Consider the following 21,635-nt stretch of genomic DNA (forward strand, 5'->3'; position numbering starts at 1 on the left):
TTAGCGCGCTCCCCGCTAACTAGCTAGCCATTTCACATCGGCTACACCAGTCTAAATCTCGGGAGTTGATAGGCTTGAAGTCATAAACAGCTCAAAGCTTGAAGCACAGCGAAGAGCTGCTGGCAAATGCAGGAAAGTGCTGTTTGAATGAACGCTTACAAGCCTGCTGCTGCCTACCACTGCTCAGTCAGACTGCTATATCAAATCATAGACTTAATTATAACATAATAACACACAGAAATACGAGCCTTAGGTCATTAATATGGTCAAGTCCAGAAACTATAATTTCCAAAACAAAACGTTTCTTTCAGTGAAATACGGAACCGTTCCGTATTTTATCTAACGGGTGGCATCCCTAAGTCTAAATATTACTGTTACATTGCACAACCTTCAATGTTATGTCATAATTATGTACAATTCTGGCAAATTAAATACGGTCTTTGTTAGGAAGAAATGGTCTTCACACAGTTCGCAACGAGCCAGGCGGCCCAAACTGCTGCATATACCCTGACTGTGCTTGCACAGAACGCAAGACAAGTGACACAATTTCCCTACTTAAAATAAATTCATGTTAGCAGGCAATATTAACTAAATATGCAGGTTTAAAAAATATATACTTGTGTATTGATTTTAAAGAAAGGCATTGATGTTTATGGTTAGGTACATTGGTGCAACGACAGTGCTTTTTTTTCGCAAATGCGCTTGTTAAATCATCACCCGTTTGGCGAAGTAGGCTGTTATTCGATGAGAAATTAACAGGCACCGCATCGATTATATGCAACGCAGGACAAGCTAGATAAACTAGTACTATCATCAACCATGTGTAGTTAACCAGTGATTATGTTAAGATTGATTGTTTTTTATAAGATAAGTTTAATGCTAGCTAGCAACTTACCTTGGCTCCTTGCTGCACTCGCGTAACAGGTAGTCAGCCTGCCACGCAGTCTCCTCGTGGAGTGCAATGTAATCGGCCATAATCGGTGTCCAAAAATGGCAATTACCGATTGTTATGAAAACATGAAATCGGCCCTAATTAATCGTCCATTCCGATTAATCGGTCGACCTCTAAATTGTATCATAATAATTGTATTTGTCATACGAAAGTTTTACTGTGCGTGAAGTTTAAAATGTTTTCTGTCATTACTAAATGACTTGGTATTTTAACATTTCACTTCTTTTTTTTTACACACAAAAAAATATTTGATACAAAAATTATTTAATCCGTCTTTCTCAAATGAAGGGGATGATAATGCAATCTTTGCAAGAGGGAGGGAATCTGATTTTATTGGGCCTCAACTCGCGGCTCAGATACTTCATTCAGGATAAGTAGAGTTATCCCTGAGTTAGCCTGCCCCGGAGCAGGTTTGTTCTGGAGGATTCGTTACCATAGAAATATACATTGGGGAGAACAAGTATTTGATACACTGCCGATTTTGCAGGTTTTCCTACTTACAAAGCACGTAGAGGTCTGTAATTTTTATCAAAGGTACACTTCAACTGTGAGAGACGGAATCTAAAACAAAAATCCAGAAAATCACATTGTGTGATTTTTAAGTAATTAATTTGCATTTTATTGCATGACATAAGTATTTGATACATCAGAAAAGCAGAACTTAATATTTGGTACAGAAACCTTTGTTTGCAATTACAGAGATCATACGTTTCCTGTAGTTCTTGACCAGGTTTGCACACACTGCAGCAGGGATTTTGGCCCACTCCTCCATACAGACCTTCTCCAGATCCTTCAGGTTTCGGGGCTGTTGCTGGACAATACGGACTTTCAGCTCCCTCCAAAGATTTTCTATTGGGTTCAGGTCTGGAGACTGGCTAGGCCACTCCAGGACCTTGAGATGTGTCTTACAGAGCCACTCCTTAGTTGCCCTGGCTTGGTGTTTCGGGTCGTTGTCATGCTGGAAGACCCAGCCACGACCCATCTTCAATGCTCTTACTGAGGGAAGGAGGTTGTTGGCCAAGATCTCACGATACATGGCCCCATCCATCCTCCCCTCAGTACGGTGCAGTCGTCCTGTCCCCTTTGCAGAAAAGCATCCCCAAAGAATGATGTTTCCACCTCCATGCTTCACGGTTGGGATGGTGTTCTTGGGGTTGTACTCATCCTTCTTCTTCCTCCAAACATGGCGAGTGGAGTTTAGACCAAAAAGCTCTATTTTTGTCTCATCAGACCACATGACCTTCTCCCATTCCTCCTCTGGATCATCCAGATGGTCATTGGCAAACTTCAGACGGGCCTGGACATGCGCTGGCTTGAGCAGGGGGACCTTGTGTGCGCTGCAGGATTTTAATCCATGACGGCGTAGTGTGTTACTAATGGTTTTCTTTGAGACTGTGGTCCCAGCTCTCTTCAGGTCATTGGCCAGGTTCTGCCGTGTAGTTCTGGGCTGATCCCTCACCTTCCTCATGATCATTGATGCCCCACGAGGTGAGATCTTGCATGGAGCCCCAGACCGAGGGTGATTGACCGTCATCTTGAACTTCTTCCATTTTCTAATAATTGCGCCAACATTTGTTGCTTTCTCACCAAGCTGCTTGCCTATTGTCCTGTAGCTCATCCCAGCCTTGTGCAGGTCTACAATTTTATCCCTGATGTCCTTACACAGCTCTCTGGTCTTGGCCATTGTGGAGAGGTTGGAGTCTGTTTGATTGAGTGTGTGGACAGGTGTCTTTTATACAGGTAACAAATTCAAACAGGTGCATTTAATACAGGTAATGAGTGGAGAACAGGAGGGCTTCTTAAAGAAAAACTAACAGGTCTGTGAGAGCCGGAATTCTTACTGGTTGGTAGGTGATCAAATACTTATGTCATGCAATAAAATGCTAATTAATTTGATTTTATACTTAAAAATCATACAATGTGATTTTCTGGATTTTTGTTTTAGATTCCGTCTCTCACAGTTGAAGTGTACCTATGATAAAAATTACAGACCTCTACATGCTTTGTACGTAGGACAACCTGCAAAATCGGCAGTATATCAAATACTTGTTCTCCCCACTGTACCTGACTAAAAAATGAGCCACATTCGTATGACTGGTTATCCCACATTGAACTCAGAGTTAACCAAAGTTACCTCACTGTCTCTTCAAAATTGATTCGTAGGATACCCCTCTGTAGTTCAGACGATCTGCTTTGTATGCTCTCGTAGTTTGTCTTCACTTAGACTTGATTGTGTCACTGACTGTTTTAGGATAATCATCCCAGCTTCAGCTTTTGCCAAGCCTAATTCTCTTAGTTTTTCATCGACTCTGTGTCATGCAAATCACTTTAGTTAGTGTAATAAGCTCTGGGGGCTAATTGCTTTGGACCCCCACATACACACACACAGGCGCACACACACACCCTCAGGAACCACACACAGCATTACCCACCCTGCCAACTAGATCAAGCTGACAAACAATGTGCTTCTATTTCCTGCTTATCGTTCCCCCACAATGATCTCTGCAGATGTTTTAGCCCTTTCACTTCCACTTGGTCTCACCTGCTGTGTTCTGTTCGCTTTTTATTATTATTGGTTGGTTGGTTTTTAAAATGGCTTTTTACGGCCTTCAAAACTCATTCTGTCTCTTGTCTGGTCTGCTTCTTCACGATTTGGTGTCTCTGTCTGTCTGTGTTTTTCTTTATGGTTTCAAATTTGGTTTCCCTTTTTAAAACTCCATAAAGGCACTCGCTCACATGCAAAGCTTCCGCGTCGGCCTGTCCCACCGCAGAAACCGAGACGATCCAAGAAAGGTGTGTCTCGCTGTCGCTGCTGACTGGCTTTCTCTCTCTCCTTTCTCCTTCCCTCTTGCCCACTCTTCCCTTGGTCTGCCTTTTTTTCTCTCTCTATCACACTCCTTCTTGCTCACTGACCAGAGGGGATTTGTGGATTCACAGTATTAAATATACAGAACATTATAATGATCTGCCATAGACTGAGATGTAGTAGGTCGTTTTTGTTGTTGTTGAAAATTAGGCCTAACACTTTTATTAATGCACTTATATGCATGGTTAAAGCATTTGGATATAGGAGATGCCATAGTTTCAGTGCGGTCCCACTCTTCAGCATCCCCTCTGATCTCCTCCATCTATCTGTGCCTCTGTCTACTCCTGTGTGACTGTCTGATATCATATCTGGTCTCAGGCTGCTCTCTCTAGGGTTGGCTTTGGTTTCTACGTTTTGGTTTGGTTGTACTACTGAGTGTGTCAGAGCCAATTAGGACCAGAGTGAAATGCTTTAACCTGCTTCTCTCTCCCCACCCTACCCCACTCCCATCCCTATCTACTCTTCCAGTTGAGTCTACTGCAATGTGGGAGGATAGCTTAGAATCCTCCAGTCAAGGTTTGTAATGTATCCATCATTGGCTCTCTCTCTTTCTGCCTCACAAGCATGAAGGGACGCCCTCTCTAGCATCGACTGAAAACCTGCATGTATTAGACAAGATACACATCATCATTATGAGACCTCTCTAAACCTTTCTCTAACTGCTCTAGCCTCCACCTGATACCTGCAAGTGAGTCGATCCATGAAATGAGTACCTTTTGGGTAGTGTAACTTTGTGCAAAAAAACATTCACCAATTGTTTACATTCTGCCATCAAGAGCACATGTTCAATAAAAAACATGTTTTCCCATTTATATAGTAAGTGTCAAATAAAGTAACATAGTCATCTTTCATCTTAAATCAGCCAGAAATCGCCTTGCGTCTGGGGGAATAGAATATTGTTATGTGTAACAGGAATCACACAAAAATGTAAGTTGTTATAACATGTTTAGCCTGTCTATCTATAATCAATGTGTAATAACTATCACTCGTATTTCATATGTCACAACGATGCATCCATACGTATGCTATGATGCTGGTAAAGTTGCCTAGCGCACCTGCAGTGCCTAGATAGCTTATGGATGCAAACACTGTTTTTCCCCGAAAACATAGCAAAATGACAGTCTGTTTCAGTAGCTGTAGTTAGCTAGCTAACTACATAGCTAGGTGCCATCATCTAAAATAACCCTAATTTATAAGACAGTTCTTATTTGATTAATGGTGGTCGGACCCATCCATGTGAAGCTAGCCACAGTAAGGATTAGCCACAATAGTGGATTTTTTGGTTAGCCTTCAAAATAAAAGTATGGCATAATTCTACTATTTGTATTAATTTGCATCACTGTCAATGACATATATTTATTTTGAAGGCAAACCGCAAATTCCACTATTGTGCCTAATCCTTATTTTGGCTAGCTTCACAGCACATAACCCGGTCCGGTCGAGCCTCACTAACCAGATGAAGCTAGCTGGCTGCTTATAACGTTAGCTTTGGGCAACTGGATAGCTGGATAGCTATTTTTTTTTCATTAAATTAATTTCAATTTCAGTAGGCGAACAACAAGTGGCAACCTAGCTAATACTTACAAGGATTCCTAAATCATTGCTAAGAATAATGAACATGACTGCAGTTTCTACTGGTCATTGTTTTCAGGCTTGTTGTATTGGTGCTAGCTAGGTACCCCAGAAGTTGCTGTCGAACAAATGATGCTTTATTACCAACATGCATCGTTCGTGGCCGGTGTTTGCATGTTTGCAGACTTTTTTTGTACTACTTTGACAGTGCTACTGTATCCTTTTTGATGCACAAAGACCCAAACGGCGTTCCATAGTATGTATGTATTATGTATGTCGTGAAGCTAATAGCAGTGACGCTGTTAATGTGTAAGTCCGGTAGGGCAACATCTGAAAAATAGCGCACTTGGTAGTGTGTACCGGTGCTTGACCAGTCGGCGAAAGCCAACATCTCCCACAACAGAGAACGGTTAATTGTCAAGGGCAATGAATTCCATTATCTTGGCTTTAATGGATTTCGCCTTTGAGTTGTCTCGCTGAAATGTTCTTACTGTTTCATATGACTGCTCGACTTGTTGACTGCTTGATCCACACAGCAGACATTGTGGGCTAGGTTAGGAATGCTGTGTTGCACGTGTAGCGCAAAATTTTATGGGGACGTCATTACGTCATGTACCATAGGTATGCATGGCAGCTTTGACATCGGTTTTTAGCATCGGCGTTAAACTAGATACCGATGTTGGCATTTTTAGCTAATATCGGCCAATTACGATATGTTCACCGATATATCATGCATCCCTAAAAATATATATATTTTATGGAATAATATTGTTTTTATATATAATTTTTGTAACTGTTATTTTCAGTTCATTTGATATAATTTAAAAGTGTGCATTAAGATGTCTATAATTTAAAATGCTTTTCATACAAATGTAGACATTAATACAAGCAATTCCTTAGCTTCCAAACAACTAGGGCTTTACAGTGATTGTAAAAACTTGGAGAAATGTTATGGTTAAGTGGGTTAAAATATTCCTATAAGTAATAGAGGCTGCCCAGGGGCACGTCAAAATGCTGAATTTGGCACTAGAAAGTCTTAATTCATATAAAATATCTGATTTATCGAATGTTCCATGTGGTCTATATTACAGGACACTTCATTTAATATATAACCATCTTTTAAAATTCAATATTGGTGCACAATTTCTACTTACAATATCAAAGGGACTCTAACGGACTCATTTTGTGGAACGACCCATGCATTACACTTGATGACATCATTAACATGCGACCTTTCTAAATCTGTCTCATGCCTTATCCTGCTGCCACCAAGGTCTGTCTGTGTTTATCCTACATTAATCCTATATTAATTTAGCAGTGGCGTACCGCCACTCCCAATAAGAATTATACAAATAATTAACATTTCTGCCGAGACAAGCTTTCAACATCAGAGTGACATCAAGTTACAGATCTTCCTCAGATTCTCATCAGGTCATCCGAAAAACCTTCAAGGTAACTAGCTAGATAGCTTGTAATCCTGGAAGTGGAGCCAACTCTCTTAATAGATGTATGTACAGTGCATTCGGACCCCTTGACTTTTCCCACATTTTGTTACATTACAGGCGTATTCTAAAATGGATGAAATTAAAAATATCCTCATCAATCAGGTTTTTAGAAATGTTTGCAAATTGATTGAAAATAAAAAACAGATACCTTATTTACATAAGTATTCAAACCCTTTGCTATGAGACTAGAAATTGAGCTCAGGAGCTCCTGTTTCCTTGAGATATTTTTTCAACTTGATTGAAGTCCACCTGTGGTAAATTCAATTAATTTGACATGATTTGTAAAGGCACACAGCTGTCTATATAAGGTCCCACAGTTGACAATGCATGTCAGAGCAAAAACCAAGCCATGAGGTTGAAGGAATTGTCCGTAGAGTTTTGAAACAGGATTGTGTTGATGTACAGTTCTGGGGAAGGGTACCAAAAATGAAGGTTCCCAAGAACGCAGTGGCCTCCATCATTCTTTAATGGAAGAAGTTTGTAACCACCAGTACTTTGCTAGAGCTGGCCGCCAGGCCAAACTAAGCAATCGGGGGAGAAGAGCCTTGGTCAGGGAGGTGACCAAGAACCCTGCTGGTCACTCTGACAGAGCTCCAGAGTTCCTCTGTGAAGATGGGAGAACCTTCCAGAACGACAACCATCTCTGCAGCACTCCACCAATCAGGCCTTTATGGTAGAGTGACCAGAGGGAAGCCAGTCCTCAGTAAAAGGCACATGACAGCCCGCTAGGAGGACTCTGACCATGAGGAACTTGAACATCTCTGGAGAGACCTGAAAATAGCTGTGCAGCTACGCTCCCCATCTAACCTGACAGAGCTTGAGAGGATCTGCAGAGAAGAATGTGAGAAACTCCCCAAATACAGGTGCGCCAAGCTTGTAGTGTCATACCCAAGAAGACTCGAGGCTGTAATCGGTGCCAAAGGTGCTTCAACAAAGTACTGAGTAAAGGGTCTGAATACTTATGTGATATTTCCGTTTTTTTTTTTTTTTTACATTTGCAAACATTTGTAATAACCTGTTTTTGCTTTGTCATTATGGGATATTGTATGTAGATTGAGGGGGAAATTTTTGAGAATAAGGCTGTAACAAAATGTGGAAAAAGTGAAGGGGTCAGAAATATTTTCCGAATGCACTATTGTTAGCTAAAATACAGTAACGTTACACTAGCTAAATCATTTTTGGGGTTAATATAGACTTGACTGGGGATGTCATTGAAATTAAATTAAACTGTCCTTGATTTTCCCCCCTCACCCCCGCCTCCTCGCTACTTCTGCCACCACAGCTGGAAATGAAACTTAGGGGAAACATTGTCTGCTTGCCTGGTGGTGATAATGATGATGATGATCTCCTTAAATGCATTTCCCTCTTCTCCATCTCCATTATCCTCCTAACCCTGTTTCATTTTCTTTTCTAAGTGACATCACTACATGAACTCTCATGTCTTTTCATGTTTTGCACTTACAGTTCACTAACTGTCGAGTGAAAACAGGCTAAACTGGCGTGACTCTTATGTGACCCTCACCATCTTGCTTGCCTGCAAGGAAATGGGCCAAAAACATCATCATCAAAGCCAACCACTGCTATTGTTAATCTTTTAATCTTGGTTTTCCCTGTGATGGTGTGAAGCTAGCTATGCACTGCATGATTCTGAGTTACTATGAACTGCATGCTGACATGGAGGTTCAAATGAACAGGGTGTGCCATTAAGAAATTGTAAAAAATCTGGTCCGAAATTTGACTCTGTATTTCTGTGTTGGATCGACAGATCCCAGCCAGTCTGGTGTTGCCATGGCGAACCCAGCAGGTCCCGTTCCTCGCAGGATGAAGGCCATCTTTGACTACGACCCTCGAGAGAGTTCTCCCAACGCTGACATTGAGGTAAGCGACATGATAGTCCCTGTAACAAAAAAGGCTTGTGTTATAGTAACAATTTTTAAAGAGCAAAGTACACATTTCTGATTCAATTGACAATAAAGCTGTAACAATAGCGTTCTATTGTTTGCAATGTTCCCCGGAACTGCCGTGCAGAAGAAAGATCAGTTGATGCTGAGAAGCAGAAGATTGAACTTCACTCAACTTTCTAGAGTTTTCTCTGTTAGTTAACACCTATCAATATTTCCTTTTACTGTGGGAAATGTGATCGAATCAATGCAATATTAGCCACTTTGAATGCAACGTACAGTACCAAAACAAAATTAACTATCCAAGAGATTTTGTTGTAGGCAAAGCACATTGGAGTAGGATTCTATTGCATTGACAGGCACGACTCAGGCCCGTATTCTCCAGTGTGCCATAACCAATCAGAGCTGCACTAGGCCTATATGCAAACAGAACATTGCCATATATTGATCTGTGCCATTCACTTTGAACTGGCCTGTGTTTATAGCATGAGCAGTCGTGAGTGGATGTGCTTGTTAGAGATCCAAGCGAGAGCTACAAGTAGCAACGTGTGCACATTTGTTCATATAATTTGCTAGTTAGTGAGTTATTAGCCCAGTTATAGTTCACTACCCTGCAACGGGGGAGTGATTGCTTCCTACAAGAAAACTAAACGTGCATTTCTAGCCATCTTTGAAAAGTTTTGTAAAGAGCGTTTTTTTGTCTTAAAGGGGTAGTATTGTATTTTGAGACAGGTTTGAATAAGCTAAGTAGCCAATAGGCAGAGGGAAGCATAATTAGTCTGATTCTCTGTAATAATGGTATGGGAATAATGATGTGTTTTATTTTGTGAAGTGGTTTCTTGCATCAAACAACACAAAATGTTCAGCCACCTTGTCTGATGGACAAGTGGAAAAACAGATAAACAAGTCTCATGGAATGTAGACCTACATTGAACACCACACATTGGCTGCTACTGTAGGTTGAATAATAGAACAGCTATTTCCATGTTAAAATGTTATGGAATATATTTTTTCCATTGTTTTTGATGGTAGGCCATTCTGGTTGGCCTACATTATGATCAAATAGTCACAGTAGCCTACTTGACCACTGTTAAAACTGTAACTTAACGAGGGTACTGCCTACTATAGTCCTATTGTAACCATTGACACCCAAATAGCTGCCAACTTGATCCACGGCTTGATCCATAAACTTGTATCCCAGGCTGAGACAGAGTCACCTGAAGCAGTAAAGCTAATTGTGGGAAAATGTAACATGTGCATTCTATCTGAACATTTACCATCATACCAGCAATATGTTACATGTTCTACCCAAAATTAAGCCTGTCTGGACCTCTGTTATGGTAACATCCCAGGTGCGTATTTTTCCAAGGCACTACCCAATCTTGGGGGTTCAGCTCATCCCAGTCTACAAACCGTGTTTTCAGTGAGAGAAGGCTAAAAAGGTGGAGATTGAAAGCTGGACTCGTGAAGCTACTGAAGCCCTGCAGGACTGTTTTGAGTCCACTGACTGGGTGGTCCTGATGGACAGCGCTGATGGCCTGGAAGAGGCAGCGGATACTGTCTCTGAGTACATTAGTTTCTGTGAGGATCTCGTTATTCCCAAAAATAAAGTCAACATGTTCCACAATAATACATTGTGGGTAACTCTGGAATTAAAAGGGCTCCTCAATCAAAAAAAAACAAGTGTTTAAATCAGTTGTCAGTAAAGGGGAAAGGAAAAATCTTTTGAGGCAACTCGAAAGCAAAATCAAGAAGGGCAAGGCAGCCAACACAGACACATTAGAAAACGTTTTCAAGGACAGTAGGAAAGCCTGGCAAGGGCTACAAACCAATAACATTGTATGACCGTCAAATGATCTCACTTTTGCAAATTATTTGAACAGTTTCTATTATAGGTTTGACGTGTGATTTTACATCGCAGAGAAAAGTCTCCTTTGACAGTATAGACAACATACCAGCTGTTGATTTACAGATCTCTGTGAATGACGTCAAGCAATACTTTCAACGTGTCAACCCACGAAAATCATATGGTCCAGACGGCGTTAGCAACAAGGCACTTCAGGCATGCGCAGACCAGCTCGCATTACCGTTCCAGAAGCTGTTCCAGCTGTCACTGGACAGTGGGATAATTCCAGACTTATGGAATAAGTTGCTGATTGTCCCAGTAGCTAAAAACAACAGGCCAAAAGAAAATAACGATTTACGCCCTGTAGCCTTGACATCTTGACCTATGACATTTTTTGAAATTGAAATTTGAAATTAATTCTCTCTGGTTTCTCATCCCAATTAGATCCAAACCAATTTGCCTACCGTGTCTCCAGGGGTGTTGATGATGCGTTACTGGTCATGTTGAACAATATCTACAAACATTAAGAAAAGGCAAATAGCCTAGAGAAAATGTTATTCATTGACTTCAGTAGCGCGTTTAACACCATCCAACCACACCTACTGGTAGATAATCTGGTGAATTTGGGTGTCAACTCTCTACTGATCAAGTGGATTAATAGTTTCCTTGTGAACTGTACTCAACAAGTGAAGTTTAACTCCGCCATCTCTACATCTAGAACGGTTAATGCGGAAGCCCCTCAAGGTTGCGTACTTTCACCAATACTGTACACACTGTACACAAATGATTGTCAAGCCTCTGACTCAGCCCACAAATGTGACTCACCACCTGGATTCGGTCTTATGTAGCAACATTTGAATTTAATTTTTTTTTTTACATTGGATAAAAGTAGTAATAATAAACTGCATTTGAGGAAGTAATGGGAAAGTAATTCTGCTTTGAAAGTTGATCAACTTGTAAACTCACTTTTGAGAAAATTGTGGTATTACTATTGGAGAGCCGTTTTGTCTACACCCATTCAGCATTATTCACACCCTCTTAAGCCTTAGCTCCACCCATCTCTTTAAGGGTTGATCCGTGCGTTCTGTACTAACTTTCCAGCTACTTCCAGACATCTAAGAGAGCAAGAACAGCTCACTGAACATTACTCACCCTAGTAGAGCTGGTTAGGCTGTTATGTTATCCAGAATGTTGGTGACTGCAACTGTGCTGTCAGATTGTCCATTCGTAAATTCAGAGCGCACACTGGATGCTCTGGCCAATAAGTAGTGTTGTTCCGAAAGCTCTGACCTCACAACGACAGTCAAGCACCCAAGCTAACTGGCTAACATTGGCTAGCTACTTCCAGACACATAATGAGAGTGTTCTCTCACTCTGACCATTTTACTCCCCCTAGCAGAGCTGGTTAGGCAAATTTCATGTTATCCAGAGTGTTGGTGACTGTAATTGTGCTGCTGGCAACAATTTAATTACGCTTTATTGCCGACGTTTACTGACACTGGACATATTCAACGGGTGTTGAGCGTTCAAAAATTAATCAGTTATTCTGTGCTCTGGCACACTAAGACGAGAGTATTTTGTTAAGAAATGTAGCTAGATAGCTAGCTAGGTAAACAATTAATACCAGAGCAAGGTGTAACGTTAGTTAGCAAGCCAGCCAGCTAATGATAGCTAGCTAGCTAACAGTACGCTAACTTGAAATGAAAATACTTTGTCAAAAGTAGAGTGCAGTCTTTGGTTAAGACATGTAGCTAGTTAGCTAGCTAAACAATGGACCAACAGCCCCCCCCCCCCCCCCCGCAGCTACTCGCCCAAGCCTCTCCAGGTTCTCCTTTACCCAAATCCAGATAGCAAAAGTTCTGAAAGAGCTGCAAAACCTGGACCCGTACAAATCTATTTCTGAAACTATCCACCGCCATTGTTGATATCATAACCGCCATCAATAAAAGACAGTACTGTGCAGCCGTCTTCATCGACCTGGCCAAGGCTTTCGACTCTGTCAATCACCATATTCTTATCGGCAGACTCAGTAGTCTCGGTTTTTCTAATGACTGCCTTGCCTGGTTCACCAACTACTTTGCAGACAGAGTTCAGTGTGTCAAATCGGAGGGCATGTTGTCCTGTCCTCTGGCAGTCTCTATGGGGGTGCCACAGGGTTCAATTCTCGTGCCGACTCTTTTCTCTGTATATATCAATGATGGTGCTTTTGCTGCGGGCGATTCCCTGATCCACCTCTACGCAGACGACACCATTCTGTATACTTCCGGCCCTTCCTTGGACACTGTGCTATCTAACCTCCAAATGAGCTTCAACGCCATACAACACTCCTTCCGTGGCCTCCAACTGCTCTTAAACGCTAGTGAAACCAAATGCATGCTTTTCAACCGTTCGCTGCCTGCACCCGCACGCCCGACTAGCATCACCACCCTGGATGGTTCCGACCTAGAATATGTGGACATCTATAAGTAAACTCTCCTTCCAGACTCATATCAAACATCTCCAATCTAAAATCAAATCTAGTCGGCTTTCTATTCCGCAACAAAGCCTCCTTCACTCACGCCGCCAAACTTACCCTAGTAAAACTGACTATCCTACCGACCCTCGACTTCGGCGATGTCATCTACAAAATAGCTTCCAATACTCTACTCAGCAAACTGGATGCAGTTTATCACAGTGCCATCCGTTTTGTTACTAAAGCACCTTATACCACTCACCACTGCGACCTGTATGCTCTAGTCGGCTGGCCCTCGCTACATATTCGTCGCCAGACCCACTGGCTGCAGGTCATCTACAAGTCCATGCTAGGTAAAGCTCCGCCTTATCTCAGTTCACTGGTCACGATGGCAACACCCACCCGTAGCACGCGCTCCAGCAGGTGTATCTCACTGATCATCCCTAAAGCCAACACCTCATTTGGCCGCCTTTCGTTCCAGTTCTCTGCTGCCTGTGACTGGAACGAATTGCAAAAATCGCTGAAGTTGGAGACTTTTATCTCCCTCACCAACTTCAAACATCTGCTATCTGAGCAGCTAACCGATCGCTGCAGCTGTACATAGTCTATCGGTAAATAGCCCACCCAATTTACCTACCTCATCCCCATACTGTTTATATTTATTTACATTTCTGCTCTTTTGCACACCAGTATCTCTACCTGCACATGACCATCTGATCATTTATCACTCCAGTGTTAATCTGCAAAATTGTAATTATTCGCCTACCTCCTCATGCCTTTTGCACACAATGTATATAGACTCTCTTTTTTTATTTTTTATTTAATTTTTTTCCTACTGTGTTATTGACTTGTTAATTGTTTACTCCATGTGTAACTCTGTGTTGTCTGTTCACACTGCTATGCTTTATCTTGGCCAGGTCGCAGTTGTAAATGAGAACTTGTTCTCAACTAGCCTACCTGGTTAAATAAAGGTGAAATAAAATTTTAAAAATCACAACTCCTGACGTTACTACCCTGCATGAATCTGCAGGTGGCTAACCAACCAGGTTCTATGGCTATAACTAGTCAAGCAAATGTGTCTGAAATACGAAGAATCATACACATAATGTTAGCTAGCGACCCAGCCAGCTATTGTTAACTAGCTAACAGTACACTTTAAATAAAACCACTTTCTGTCAAAATCTGAAATGTGTAATATCTGAAAATGTAGCTAGCTAGATAGACTATCTTACCTGTGGTCTGAAATCGGAGTAAGTTAGATAGCCGGAGCAAATTTACCAGCTAGTACGTCTACCAACAGTTGCGGTGACATTCTATTGAAATGCATACTTGCATGGAGTCTTTTGTTAAGACATGTAGCTAGCTAAACAATGGACCATAATCACAACTCATGATGTTACTATCCTGCATGAATCTGCAGGTAGCTAACCAACCAGGTTCTATGGCTTTAATTAGTCAAGCAAATGTGTCTACGAAGAGTAAGATCATACACAATGTTAGCTAGCGACCGAGCCAGCTAACATTAGCTAGCTAACAATACACTTGAAACCACTTTCTGTCAAAATTAGAAACGTGTAATATCTGAAAATGTTGCTTGCTAGACATCTTACCAGTATACATCATGGTTGGAAGCATCTCCTGTCTGACTCCATGCATGGTGGCCCTTAGTTTGACAATGTAATCCAGACTGGTGTGTTCTCCATCTTCTTAGCTATCATACTCGAATTCCACTGATTTCAAAACTCGGTCCTCCAGAAAGTGGAGAGCATACACATCATGTTAGCTAGCTAACAGTACACTTTAACTTGACATTAGGTTTGTGCAGTTTTACTACGCGATACATTAATACGCTATACATAAAAATCAGCGTCTGACACGATTACCTAGACATACTGACATACATAGCTCCAATAGACAGACGCGTGCTATATGGCAGACCAATCCAAACACATCTCTCGGCATGTCCAGCCCACTCATTATCTCAGCCAATCATGGCTAGCAGGAATGTTGCTCGCTTTTTCTGTGGCTAAACCAACTAGGCTCGTAGTTTTAACAATTTTATTTGTATTTACAGATGGTATACAAGTTTGATATTAAGGCACATGAAAGTAAACATGTTCGAGAAGGCATTTATGCCAATAAAAAATAAAAAATGACGTTCAAACAGCCCTCCTGTGAAGTCGTGACTTGCGACATACGCCTACTTTCCTGAATCGGGTCACAAATACTCTCAATTTGCAGATGACACAGCTGTTGTGGGTTTTCTCTACCCAGACCCAAGCCTCTCCTGTCTCCTTTGACAGAGAAATGGCAGTTCGTCCAGTGGTGCGCTTTCTTGAAATAAACGTTAAAAAAACTAAATTGGAAGGAAAAACTCCACTACCCCCTACGAAGATCAATGGGGAATCAGTCGATAGAGTGACCACAATGACCGTGCCTTTGCAAAGATGAAGAAATTGCAACAGATAATTTTTTTTTTACGCAAACTTAACCATTTTAATGTAGACCGCCATATCTTACATGTTCTAGAAATCTGTTATGCGGAGTGTACTGTCCTTTGGTCTGATATGCGTGATTGGAAACATGCGAGTGCAAGACCAAATCAAGCTTCAGCGCTTGATCAAGACGGCGGGGAGGATAATTGGACAGTACTCATCCCTTTCACTCAAAACTCTGTCACAGCAGCAGCCGGACAAGGGGAAAGAGACTTCTTCAAAAGAAAATCAAAACATAGATATATGTGTAATGCATCATCTGTTGGTCCCTCAAGTATACATGAAATTACATGTTCAATTTGAATGTGTAGCTATAGCACTTTCATTGAATTACTTTGTGTAGATTCTGTGTTTCCATGTCTTTTTAAGCACATGACCAAATTAATTTCCCCCTGGTGGGATAATAAAGTTAATCTGAATCTGGTCTTCTCTATCGTCCTCTGCAGGCGGAGCTGACCTTCAGTGCCGGGGACGTCATTTATGTGTTTGGTGACATGGACGATGATGGCTTCTTCTATGTAAGTGTGCAAGCATACACCTTTTCCAAAGAGAACAATGCAGCTATCTCTCATGTAAACAAAAACTCTGAGAAGGTTGTAAGCACTCTCTTTTTGATACCGTTTCAACACTTTAAAGGCATGACCATTTGAATGACAAGGGAAGCTGTTGGATTAGATAGTAGTAACATTAGTTGTTCTTGTAGTAGTAATACTGTTGTAGCTGATGAACAGACAGGCTAGCAGACCGTCTTTTTTGATTGACTACAGTAAAGGCTATATGTGATGTCGGTGTCTAATGTGTATGCGGGTGTTTCCAGGGCGACCTAAACGGACACAAAGGCCTGGTCCCGTCTAACTTCCTGCAGGCTATGCCAGAGGCTCCTCGGAAAGCCCCACCACCTGACCCTCAGCCTCCGCCTCTAGCAGAGCCCAGGAGAGAATTACAGGTGCGTCTGTGTACGGGTTACGCCTATGACACTGTGGATACATGTGTACAGTACATCACCAACTGCTTTGTGGCCAAACACTGATGATGGCCTAATTGCCGAAAACGTTTCTAGCCCGTTGCCTCTCAAAGCACAAATAGAAGCATGAACATTTTTGTGTTTTTGTGAAGGTGGATCCCCCACACAGCATTTGATGTTGCAGAAGACTGCCCATCTTTCTATGCACTTTATTATCGACCATTTTCCAAAATATTCCCTTTTCATTTTGTTTTCATATCTATGCTTTTTTAGTCGTTGTATGCATTTGTCTTTTTTTGGTTGTCTCTATAATTTCCGTTCTGTTTTTACATTTCTTTTCTCCTTCTGTTTCCTGCATGGCCTTTTGCAGAAGCAAAAACGAACTGTGCACTTTAAGACTTGAGCGTAAGTGTCTCTGGGGCGGAAACACCCTCCCAGCAGAGTGCTAGCAACTAGTGCACCCTACTCCCTCCGCCTTGTGCTACTCTTTATCATTATCCTTCCTACCGTACCAGTACTAGTATGTGTAGTGTCCTGTCTTTTGGGTCCCCATGTTCATGAGGTCAGGCCCAGGGTGGTGTGTTGATGGGTTGAGATTTCTGAACATCTGGGTATTCTCCGCTTATCCATTCCCTACCCAACCGTTCTCCTGTATCCCTTGGCCTCCATGATTATTTTTAGACTCCCTGATCTTTAACACGTTTAGCTTTTAGAGAGTCAAATGTTCTCTCTCTGTTGCGTGTTGATGTTAGTTGAATCAGTTCATGTACACTGTACATTACTGACTCTTAGTAGGATTGTTGTTGATAGTTTGTTACTTAACAGTTTTATTTGGATAGACAGATTCAGTAGAATCCTGATAACAATAAGGAAACAAATGATCAGAAAGTTTTATTTTCTTATACTCTGTTTGCATGGTTTCCCTCCCCAAGGTGAGCCCGAGCACCTCCATGAAGCAGACAACACCAGAGGAGGTTCCACATTCACCCCTACAGACAGGGCTGTCTGGCCCAGTCCAAACACATATCCACCACCTAGACCTGAATCCATCCGCAGCAGCAGCCATGATAGACCCCTCCATGGACCCTGGCCCAGGCGCATACTATCCCAACCCAGCCCCAAGACAAGCCGCCCCCAGAATCAGCACCTCTCCACCCCACGTTCCACCAGAAAGCCCCTCACAAACAGACCAGACAAATGCCTCCCCACCAGGCAAGAAAAAGAAAGGCTTCTTCTCCAAAGGGAAGAAGCTTTTCAAAAAGCTTGGATCCAGCAAGAAGGATTGAAACTTAGGACATTTACCCCCCCCCCCCCCTCCCTTATTGACTTATTGAAAGCACTTTTACATGTTTGTTATCAGTCTTCGTTGTCTTAGTCAATGTTAATTTAGTTGGAGTGTTCTGTCACTACAGATACACTAACTTGTCCTTGGCCGATATTATACAGCTAAATATACCGCTTCAAAGGGCTTTCTTGATAATACCAGCTGTCAATAGAGATCAATAGTAATGGATTTTTTTTAAGGCACTAACTCCACTATGGTGTGTAGGACAAAGCCTATGAGGAGATTATTGTTTTTAAATAAGTTTTTGTAGGGTTTTAGGATAAATGTTGAAAATAGGATCTGTGGTAAACACAGGCTTAGGAGATCTTATACGGTTTTTTTTAATGAGATCATCTTCATCAGCTAATGTCACTTTTTGTGAACTTTCAAGCATTTATGTTAGGAAAAAAAGCACATAAAGGCTTCATAATTCATAAAGGTTATGTTAACTGACTGATATTATTTCATAGAACAGAAAGTATAAGATCTCCTAAGCTTGTGTTCCCCTCAGACCTTATTTTCTGCATTTATTTATCCCAAACCCCTGTTCTTTCCCCATTAATTTTCCCCATAGGAATGGTTGAACAAACCAAAGGTAACTCATTTCCGTTTTTTTACGACTACAAGCTGGCGAGCTCTATATGTGGAGCATATTTCGTCTGTATCCGAAATGGCACCCTATTCCCTTTATTGTGCACTACTTTGGGAATAGGGTGCCATTTCAAACGCAGAGATTGTCATATATAAAACGTGGTAGCATCACTGACAGCATGCTAATGAGCATGTTGAAGTATTTAAACTCCTAACCTGTGCTGTGCTTACAGGCTGCCTCTAAATACCCACCAATTACCTAATACGTGTTAACCATTAGTAGTCCACACCACTCTGTGAGGGTTTGTACTCGACGTTCATCTGGAAGTAATCTCTGGAAGGATTGGATTTGCTTTGAGTTGATCAGATACAGATGCAGAGGTGATGTTCAAATGCTGCTCTAGACTCTAGACTCCCCATCGTTAACTTTTCTATGGTCCAACTCTGTCCGTGGTCCAACTCTGTCCATGGTTCAACTCTGTCCGTGGTCCAACTCTGTCTGTTGTGGTCCAACTCTGTCTGTTGTGGTCCAACTCTGTCAGTTACACTGAGGATGGAAGAAAGCATTTCTTTATCTGTTGCCTGCTGTTTCTCATCCCTGTCACTTTCAGAACGATCTGGAATCTATTCTACATAGATGTATTTTAAACACCAGTTTGGTCAGTGAGTCCCCTCTCTGTCTCATATCAAAAGTATTGTTTTTAACGCTAATTGTACACTTTCACTCATTATGAGCTCACTACAGTATAGCTGAATGGAAGTTTAACAACTCCGTCCATTCATTACGATTGACAACCAGTCAGTTATTTTAGATCTTTGTGTTGAAGTGGAGTATGTTTGGTAAATTGTGTTTTTGGTGTGAGGAAGGATGGATTTTATGGCCTCCTGAAGTGTGTAGACAAAGCGAGACTGACAGTGGCGAGACTGAAACCTATCTATGCCTTTCTGTCTAACGTTGGCGCACAGAACTCATACTCGTGTGTGTGTGTGTGTGCGTGTGTGCGCGTGTGTGCGCGTGTGTGTGCGTGTGCGTGCATGTCTGGGCGTGTATGGGGTAATTTCCTGTCACTGTACTTTCATAGTATAGTCCAGGGTCTGTCTTGAGTCTGTCCTTATTCTTTCGGTGTAGATGTTTATTTTCCTCCATTTTAGGAGTGTTGTAAGGACAATGAACACTAAAACGTTTGGAAGTGTTCATTTTATTCTACCATGGTTAACAACTCAACTCATGCACTGTAGCTGCATTGTCTGATCCAGCTGCTCCATCCAGTATAATATGCAGTAATAGTTTTCTGAAGGTGTCCAAATGACAGGCGAAGTTAGTAAATGTAATAAGTTGGTTTTATTTGTGTGTTGTGTTGAATACAGGGCTGGTGTTAAATGTTAATCATTTCTCAGGTTCAACTAGTTTTAGTCACTCAGCTCTGCTCGGTTGAGCCACCTCCTCTCACTAAAATGTGTCTGTTGAACCGCAGAGGGAGATTCTTGCCAAAACATTAGGTGCTTTATCCGTTACTATAACGAGGAGATACCAAGCATGAAACACCAGGGGTGTGTTCATTGGGGTGAAATAGCTCGAAATATACAGCATAGTATGTTCTACCTAATAACAGCCTATGTGAGACATGTCTGTTCTATAGGCCACAGTTTTATCTGCAACTTTCTGAACATTGCTTGCGACCCATTGGATTAGCCCCAGCAGAGGGCGGAGTCTAAGCACACCTGACTCCAGACGTTGGAGGAGGCAAATCTGGTTTCTTTGATGCTATGAATGTTTTTTGTTTTATTTATGTATTATTTTAATTGTATAGTTCTATCAGTGTTACAAATTAAAAGGGACCATAACGAATAGCAGAAAACGAGGAAACATCGGTTGCGCCACTTTTGAGCTGGCCTTGAATAATCCTGGTAAGAAAGCAGAGATGATATCAGTGCTGTACTGTACGAGTCGGGTTGTACTTTAAAGTGGCTGAACATTTACAGTGGATATTTGTATTCCTTCACAGCCTTTAATGGACCAATGTTCCCCTACCTACCTGCTCTAATCTGTAGTCAGAAAGCTAGTAGCATTCATTGTTGTTGCAAGCTTTAGGAGCGTACTACTACTGCCCATGTCTGTCTCCACACAGGCTACATCTACCCTGCTCCTGCTCTGCTATCTAAATAGGACCTTAACCCTTAGCAAGCATTTTGATATAGTTGACATAATATTTAGCCTTACGAGACCTGTTTAGTCTTAATATGTTGTTTACACTACTTTATTGATTGCATGCATAATAATGTTGTTATACCCATATTTGGCCTTATTTATTATCGTCATATTTATGTATAGGTCTAACGTTACTTGGCATTATGTTTGCAATATTTTAGTCATCTGATTTGATTATTGATGCAGTGGAAGCCAAGTGTGGAGTATTATGGAGTGTCAGGAGTCTGTGTGTGTATGTGTATTATAATTTACAGCTAGCTGTAAGTTACTGTAAGTGCGGCACTATGGGGCTTTGGACTATAAGGTATGATCATATTTTCATACAGAGAATGGAACTTTTTGTTGTCTTTCCTGACCTGTATATATGCTTTCTTTTGAAAACAAGGGGAAGATTTACCTTTTGTATCTTAAGGTTTGTATTACCCATTTTGGAAAAGCTCACCTGTAAATATGTTTTTGTTTTGATTTTGTTAATATTGTTTTTCAGATGTCTTTTTTGCATGTGGAGGCAGTGTTGTTGATTGAGGAGCAATAACTCAGAAGTAGTGCACAGAGGACTTGTTGACTTGAAATGGTGGCGATTTCTTTCAATATGGATCTTTTTACAGGAATAAAGTATATTTTCACATAAAAAGCAGTTGTGCTGTGGATTATTATGTGAATTTTGATTTTGACTTGGTGTTAAAAATGCAAAATGCAAATGAAAGTATAGTTATAGAAAATACCAAAAAATGCACATTTTATTTAATTCTTTATTGAGCACAAATTTTGCAATACCCTTACCAATACAGACTTATCAATATGCATCATACATTTCTAAATCAAAAGCATAAAATGATACAACATAGAATGATAAGACCTCTTTAAAGGACCAGACCATTTACAGTTCAACGGAAACTAGTATATCTATACAGTTTGAGACATTTAAAACATTTAATGTTCAGAATTGTAAAAGAAA

General features: G+C 41.2%; 1 protein-coding gene across 8 annotated transcripts in view; it reads left to right on the plus strand.

The window, feature by feature from the left end:
• LOC139420867 (peripheral-type benzodiazepine receptor-associated protein 1-like) overlaps nt 1–21,311 on the plus strand; it is a 165,225-nt gene extending 143,914 nt beyond the window's left edge. For 4 of the 8 annotated variants that reach the window (XM_071171232.1, XM_071171237.1, XM_071171233.1 and 1 more), the window contains 6 exons: nt 3,677–3,745; nt 4,287–4,334; nt 8,661–8,773; nt 16,036–16,107; nt 16,407–16,535; nt 17,486–17,866. In XM_071171232.1, coding sequence (XP_071027333.1) covers nt 3,677–3,745; nt 4,287–4,334; nt 8,661–8,773; nt 16,036–16,107; nt 16,407–16,535; nt 17,486–17,839 — 785 coding nt within the window. In that variant the 3' untranslated portion in view covers nt 17,840–17,866. Of the gene's footprint in view, nt 1–3,676; nt 3,746–4,286; nt 4,335–8,660; nt 8,774–16,035; nt 16,108–16,406; nt 16,536–16,923; nt 16,959–17,485 lie in introns of all 8 variants that reach the window. The other 4 variants (XM_071171236.1, XM_071171238.1, XM_071171234.1 and 1 more) reach the window with 4 other exon arrangements.
• Nucleotides 21,312–21,635: the final 324 nt, after the last annotated feature.

The sequence above is a fragment of the Oncorhynchus clarkii genome, chromosome 12 (genome assembly GCF_045791955.1).
Source record: "Oncorhynchus clarkii lewisi isolate Uvic-CL-2024 chromosome 12, UVic_Ocla_1.0, whole genome shotgun sequence".
Classification (NCBI taxonomy): Eukaryota; Metazoa; Chordata; class Actinopteri; order Salmoniformes; family Salmonidae; genus Oncorhynchus; species Oncorhynchus clarkii.